This window comes from Geospiza fortis, unplaced genomic scaffold (genome assembly GCF_000277835.1).
Source record: "Geospiza fortis unplaced genomic scaffold, GeoFor_1.0 scaffold425, whole genome shotgun sequence".
Classification (NCBI taxonomy): Eukaryota; Metazoa; Chordata; class Aves; order Passeriformes; family Thraupidae; genus Geospiza; species Geospiza fortis.
This window is the reverse complement of record NW_005054387.1, coordinates 2,929,331-2,937,187: the sequence shown is the minus strand read 5'-3', so window position 1 is coordinate 2,937,187 and position 7,857 is coordinate 2,929,331. Positions and strand designations below refer to the sequence as shown.

The window sequence follows — 7,857 nt, the reverse complement described above, 5'->3', positions numbered from 1 at the left end:
CCGCAGCCTGCCCCGGGAGCTCTTCCGCAGCAGCCCCTACTTCTTCCTGCTGCTGACCCCGCACGGGGGGCACTGCGCCTTCCCCCGCCGGGGGCCGGGGCGCTGCTGGGCCCACGAGGCCGTGCTGGAATATTTCAGGGCCATGGCCGAGTTCCTGCGGATGGAGGAGAGGAGGAAGGGGCTGCCGCGGCCCCGCAGGTGGGGCGGTTCCCCGGTCGAGCCCCCCGTGTTCACCTGGCAGAGGTCCTACACGCGGTAGCGCCCCTGGGGCAGGGTCTCACAAAGGCAGGCAGACACTCCGTGTACTAAAATTACTTTATTACAGTTGATTTTTTTTTTAACATTTCCTTTGCTATGATACAAAGGATACTTACAAACAAAATATTACATATGACCTTATTTTTTTTTTTCTCTTCTCTTATTTTCTGACAACTTGGTAACAGCTTTAAATGCACAATCTATACAATTAATACAGGTTATATATGAGCTATAATGTATGTTGAACCAGAAGAATACCAGAATACTGACAATATACTGTACATTAAGCCTTACCAGTTAGTGCTCGTGGCATTTTCTACAAGAAGGAAAACGCACACCTGTAGATTCACTCATACCAGCTGGTGCTACCAGACACGGAAGCAAGAAGGAGTTTAATTCCCCTGGTTAAATCCTTCGTGGCCCATCACCGTGGTGCTGAGCCTGGAAACCTCAGACCAGTGTTCATAGTAAAACAGCAGATATGTGTGTGTTTTTTTCTATCTAATGCTCTGTGGCACAGCACGGCGCCGGCCGGGCTTGCCCATACCTGGATGATGCCCCAGAGCAAACGGCCATGGCGCTGGGGCCGGGCGCTGGGTGAGCTCTTGCTGGGGAGCTGGACCTCCTTGGGGAGGGGGAGAGGACGAAGAGGAGGAGGAGGAGGAGGAGAGGAAAAGCAGCAACAGCTTTGCTGTCATCAGCAGGCAGCTCTTGGGTTTGTGCACATGAGCAGGCGGTCGCCGAGGGGGAAGAGCAAGCCCAAGGCACGGCGCTCCCGGCACGGCTCCGAGCCCGGCCGCACACGGAGCTCGTGCCCGGCAAACCCTCCACGGGGTCGGGCAGCAGCTGCCCTGTGCTCACCTCCTCACCAGGAAAGGTTTGCTTTTGTTTTGCAGCCAAAGCCAGAGGTGTGTGGCTACAGGTGTGCACTTCCCCTCCTCCCGCCGGGGTCTACATCGCACTGATAAGGTTACATTTTTGTTTTTTATTTAAATTTTTTTTTCCTTTTTAAAGCAACCAGCAAGTGAAGCATTTTTTTAGTTGACTGGCAAAAAGACCTGGCATTTGCACAAAAGCTGCAAATGGAAAAGAGCCATCCCCTCCTCCCACCCGCTGCATCCCAGCCCAGAAAAATCCCAAACTGTTGGCGGAAGAAAGAAAAAAAAAACCACAACAGGGGTGGAGGAGAGGAAGGGGAGGGGGAACAGGTTGGAAAATACCAGGTTTGAGTTATCTTTTGAAAAAAAAAAACACCCCCCCCCCCCCCCCCAAACAAACAAAAACCCAAACCCAGAAACATGCTGGAAATAATGAAAACAAATGGAAAGTAATATATAAAATTAAAAATATAAATAGGATGTCTGGCTGACTGGTAGAAGAATAGGTCATTTAGGTTACAAAAAGGAATATACATTCAAGAGGCTCTGAACCCAGTGGGGTAACTGATGTTAAACTTGTGTTAATAGTTAGGCTAGAATTCTCAAGTTTGTCTTTAAAATCTTCACAACACAAGCAAGCTATTTTTAAAAAATATACACTATACACACCTCACACAGCTTCTCCTATCCGTATTACACACGTTACGCTACCCTCCCATCCACTACACCGAGGGGGGGGTCCCACGGCCGAGGGGCCCGGGGTGTCCCCCCATCCTGTCCCGACCCCCCGGCCCCGCGGTGGCGGTGGGGCAGCGATGGCTGCGGGGCCGGGCAGGTCGCTTGGCCCCTCCACGTCATACCACAACCTTCTCAAAGCATTTACAAGTCACCAAAGGGCTGTAGCCTTTTATGTTATACACACTTCACTTTGCAACGTTAATTATTTACATCAGGGCTGCCCCCCCCCCCACAGTCTTTTAGCTGTCTCTAGGCAGGTAAAAAAAATGTTCCTGTTCCAAGCAAAGCAGGGGGAAGAGCTGCAGGGGGTTAGGAGGGAAGAAAAGCTAAAGAAAGGAAGCGGGTGGTTTGCTTGCCACAAGCCAAACCCGTACGCGCACGTCTGCCTCTCCTTCTCTGATCCTTGAATCCTTACAAGCTCCCATTCCCTACAACCTCCAGGACAACCAGACCCGGAGAGCACGGCCTCACCGGCGCTCAGACTCCTCTGCTCGCAGCTTCCCGGGATGCTCAGCACAGCTACTGACTCACAGGCTTGCCTCTGCCACAGGACACGGAGCACAGATCCTGACCATTCCTAGGAGCCCACCCCTCGCTCAGCAGCAGGTCTTGCAGGGCAAGCCAGCTGCAGTGGGGCAGGGACACTGGGACCCCCACAAGCCACCACACTGCACCCCCAAACTCGCCCTTGGCAGCTGCAACCAGGCACAGTCGGGCTCTGCCGGAGCCGTGCAGAGGCTGTGGCCGCCGACTTCAGCTTGTCAACAACCCTGCGCTGATTTCTGCACTCTGCTGAGCTCAGAGTTGCCATAGAAATGTGTGATCCTGGCACTAAAAGCAGGCAACGACCTCAAATCAAAGTCTTTTTTTGTTTTGCTGGTTTTTGTTTTTTTCCTCCAGTAGATTTAGATGAACTCGGGCTTAAGACAAAAACAGTTGGAAGGGGAAAAACAGATCATTTCTAGAGAGATTGAAAAACATAGTCACAAGCCGGTATTAAACTGCAGCAAAGAACCTGAACTTGGTTCCCATTGAGTTCAGCTCCAGAGCAAGCTCGAAGCCACCGCTCTGTCCCTCGCACTGCCCTCCGTGCGGTACAGGACGCCCAAGGGAAGGAGATTCCACACAGCCATCAGGGAAAACCCAGCCAGAGGCTGGAAGCCAAAAGCCCCAGGCCAGTGGCTGTTTGCCTCCCCAGCTTGCAATATTTAAGCACAAATTCCTTACAGCATCACTGGACAAGTCTCAGGGATTAGGTGCATGCTGAACTACGACTGGCAATTACAGTAGCTTTTTGCTAGCTGGCACATACTGTATCTATAAATTTTAGTACAAAAACTTAAAAAATACAGAAACTAGGTCAATTTGTTAACTACATATTTACAGATAATTACAATTCTTTTCACTGACAATAATTAAACTAATTGTCAGTGAAAATTCAAACTGTGCATGTTCTGAGGTACCCGTACTCAAGGGTGGGGAGCGGGGCAGGGGGCCGGAGGGGCGAGGTGGGGAGAAGTTTCCCCCCAGGGTTTGTTCACATCTCTGGGGGCAAGGCTCGGCCCTCCTGGTTCCTGGTCTCACTGTGTGCACTCAGAGAAAGCAAAGAGAGTGGGAGCTGATATTGGGGTCTTATTTTCCCTAGGACATGGCTTAAGGGTGTTTTGAGGATGCCAGGCAGGTGCAGAGCTAATGGTCATGAACCAAACTGCCTTCTCCCCACCAGGGAGCCTTCAGGTGAAGTGCAAGTATCGAGACCCACAGCTCAGTGGTTAAGGTGCTTGTCTGCTGGCAAATCCGATTTACTAAGTCCCTCTCTAGCTGACAAAGGGCTCTCCTTCCCTCAGAGGAGGAGGCAGGGATGTCGCAGGCAGCATCAGAGCCCCAGTTGGCTGAACTTCATTGTGCAACAGGAACCTGGCTTATCTGCTACCACAGCTCCCTGGTGGGGTGATGTTTACTAAAACCACTAGATCTATCAGGTTTTCTAATTTTCTGGCTGTAAACAGCAAGCCCCAACCCTCCAAAGCGCCTGACATACAGTCATCAAAAGACTTCGGCTCAATCGATTTGTAAAAGTGCAAACTCAAACAGCCACAGCAGAGGGACAGTGACCAGCATCCCTGCCTAGGTATCCACTGCTCCTCTGTCCTTGGCACGTGGCTCTGGCCTCTCTGCAGGCCAGCACTGTGATGGGAACAACCTACAGGCAGGAGCACAGGTAAAGACAACACTACTCCTTGGGAAAGGGTAAGAATGACCCAACCAAACCTGAGTCTCTCCTAAAAAAACTTGCAAGAGACCTTCCAAAAGGGACAGGGAGAATATTCCCTCTGAATTCTCTGGTAGCACAAAGAGAGCCCAGGGTTGCCATTCTGCTGAGCTGGCGGGGTGTCCTTGGGGGAAATGCATGACCTGACACATGCAAGAACCGCTTATCCCCTGAACTGTCAAATGCCTCCCTAAGATGGGGTCTGGAGAGGACAAAGGAGAAGGTCAGAAGGGTCTTCACAGCTTGAGGAGCTGGTGGTGTCCAGCATGGCACTTGCCCCTCTACTACGAGAAAGACCAGGGCAAGATTTACTAGAACTGCAGAGCAAGCACCCAGGAGAGGAATAGGCTGTCCACTGCTGGCTGTACTTGAGTGACGGAGCACACAGGGCCTAAGCAGAGTAAAGAATGGACCATGAGCATCTCTGTGTGTATATATGGATGTATAGACCCTAAGTCCCCAGGTACACACATGTGTACTTAAAATCTTCCAATTTAGCTTCTCTTTTGCCCCTCCACACAACCTAAGAACCACCAGGTATCAGACACACGCCAAGGCAGCCAGTGTTCAGAGCTAGCGGCGGCTCCACCCCAGGAATGCAAAAAGCCAGTGCCGGTGCAGCGAGCCAAGACCGTGCCGGGCTTGTGATCTTTCGTAGCGAGACGCAGCTGGGGACTCTGAGCTCAGCCTGCTGAGCACTTCACCGGCCCACTCGCCGCCTCCCCAGCAGATCCCTACATTGCCTCCACTGCTTGCCTATCGCTAAACCATCTTGTTTGCTTCTCTGCTGCCTTGTGACTTTCTGGTACCCTCAGGAAGCTCCCTTGTCTCCTTCAAAGCACACCCGCAGCAGCTACCTACCCCTCTCATGCCCCAGAAAAAGCAAGCTGCAATTACCAGGGCTGCACTTCAGCGAGGGTTCAGCCCTAGCACAGCCTGTGCCACGTCTGTGCCCTCGCCCCGAGAGCCCTGCTGAGGGGTTGCTTTTGCTCACAATCAGGAGCGCTAAAGAACAGCAGAACTGAAGTGCCCTGACAGAAATGCACAGCATGAGGTGTGTGTGCACCTATACCCACACACACGTACATACAGAGTATATAAATATATACAAATGAGATACCATATATATATCCAGAGAGATGTGCGTATTCAACAGAGTAATGGTAGACAGTGGTACGATAGGATTTATTGCCTCTCAAGAAATGGCACGTAAGCAGGGTCGAGGGGCTGGGAGCCTGGAGGCGAGGGGTCCTGGGGGTTTAAACAACAGCACAGCCCCAGGAGTGCCCTGGCTGCACCCCTGTGCAGGTCACAGCGAGTGTGCAGTGCCCGTTTCTTCCGGCGCAGGAGGGCTGGGTGGGACACAGAGCGATGCCAGCCTGGCCCCAAGCCAGGCAAGTAATGGCTGCAGGGAAATTTTTCTGTGGAAAGTTTGGTATCACACCATGTATTTAGTTGTTCAACCTCTTTGAAGTTCACAGGCTTGGAGGGAATGCAGGTGAAACAGAGCTGTGGCCTCCATTTCAGTGCTGTATCCAAGGAAGAAAGCACTTAATGTTCAACATGGAAGGGAGAGGTGGCTGCTGGCTCCCTGGGACCACGGAAAACAAGGAAAATGTGGTCCCTTTCACTGATTTTAAATAAAATCAAAGGAAATTTGAATCAGAAAGAGGTAAAAATGCTGGCTACTCTGTTTTTTTTTCCATCTCTGGGCTAAGCTACACCAGAACTTCAGGTCTTTGCAGAGGGGAGAGAAAAATAACCACAGAAAAGAGATTTCAGGGGTCAAGCTGGATATTTAGAAATACCGCAATAAAGTTTGCAAGTAGTCCACACAGAAGAGTTCCCCAGTGTTAAATATGAACATAAGAAATGCAAGAGAACATATTTGCTGAGGTACTGGAGTAGTTTCCACAATTTACAGATTACAGTAATTTTAAAACTAAGGGCATGACTGCAATGAGCACAACATGGAGCAATTTGCCTTACTTTTAAAAACGCTTTACTTTTAAAAATAAGAGTTTGCAAACTGATTCAGAGAGTGTTTGCATCTCTCTCATGCACAGTTGTTCATGTATCTCAGAAATAAACCTGAGATACATTAAAATTCTCAACACCAACGGCCTCCTCAAATACCTCCAAGGCACAGCCTGACCCTGAGTTCCTCTGGCTACAGCTGTGTAATGAGGTGCTTCCTCTCGAGATCAGGCAGTTTTGGGACAGCTTTTCTTCCCCCACGTACACACAGGGACACACACATTTAGACCAGTTGATCTGAATCAGTTTTTGCAAACTATTTTAATTAAAATATTAACTTGTTGGAATAGTCCAGGTCTGCACATGATATACATGTAAAAATGGTTACTACACAATTCTTTTTGAATACAAAAAAAGCCAATATGGGATAGCCATCATTTGGATTCAGCATTCAGTCATGCTTGACATTACACAAATAGATGTGTTGAGAGAATTCTGTTGAAGTAGCTCAATTTAAGCCAGAGACTTTGACCAAATTCAAACCATAACAGAAGCAGAAGAATGAACCCACTGAACTTGCAGGTATAGCCTGTCCCCACTGTAGCTGCTGCTGTTTGGGATAGAGGAGTTGAACTCAAAATGCTGTGTTAGCACCATGCTCTGGGCACACCCTCCACAATCACACAGTGAACCCCAATACAATTCTGGCCTTTCATTTTGGTTTTGTCTCTCCTTCCAAACCTAGGAAAACACAGGTACCTTTCCTAAACGAGTTTTGCTTCATTTCAACAACACTGCAATGCAAAAGAGTGACCCCAAAACATCCAATTCCACATAAAAACATAGCAGAGGAAAGGACAGGACAATTCACAGTCACCACTTGCCCCCAGGAGCATCCAGAGGCACCTCCATGGGCCCCCACACCTCCTCCCAGGCTTCTGTCAACTGTTAGTACAACAAAACTCCTTACAAAGGGGCTGCTCAAACATGTTTTGGTGGAGTTTCCATCTTCAATTAGAGTGATACGCTACATCACAATGCTAGAAATCCCAGCTGCATTCACCAGACACTGGCAGAGAGTTGAGGGTTGGGAGTGGATGTTAATTTAGCTAACGAAAGAACGCTGCCCTGTTGAGTACTGAACAGCAGCGAGACACTATTTACTATATAAATATGTCACGTGGACAAACACATTCGGAAAACCTCGCTTTTGAGCCCTATAAACATATTAAAGGCAAATCCTAGAGTTAGCAGCTAGTGTTTTCTTCAAGATGATTAGTGTGCAAGGAAAAACATTTACAAAGAACCCTGGCTGGTCAGTCCCCAAGATGGAAACCTTTGCCTCAAACCAAACTTCATCTACCTGCTCTTCCCACAGTCCTGGCTGACCGAGACCGTCCTGGCACTGGCACGAGAGCATGGGTGCATCTCTGGTTCCCAGCACTAAGGGATGATACGATGCCAACAAAGTCATTCAGTTATAAGACTCCCTGACCTTTTATCACTGTATGGATTTCACAACCTCCTTTGTTTCCTTTCAGTAGTACAGCAGCTCCAATGAGCCCTCTGGAAGTAGTGCCTTCTCACATGGTGTGATACGCTGCCGAAATATCACAGCATCTCTAGGGACTGTAAAAGTTGTGAAGTATTGCAGCAATGAAAATAATAAAAAAGGAGCCTCACATGCAGCAAGATCTACAGTGGTGATGTGGGTTAGTCATCAGCTGGGAAAGA

The 7,857-nt window shown here is 49.3% G+C and overlaps 1 protein-coding gene across 1 annotated transcript in view; it reads left to right on the top strand.

Moving 5' to 3' along the window:
* The window catches only part of GIT1 (GIT ArfGAP 1), an 8,230-nt gene extending 7,971 nt beyond the window's left edge, over positions 1–259 (top strand). The window contains exon 18 of the mRNA XM_031060630.1: positions 7–259. Coding sequence (XP_030916490.1) covers positions 7–259 — 253 coding nt within the window. The remainder of the gene's footprint in view (positions 1–6) is intronic.
* Positions 260–7,857: the final 7,598 nt, after the last annotated feature.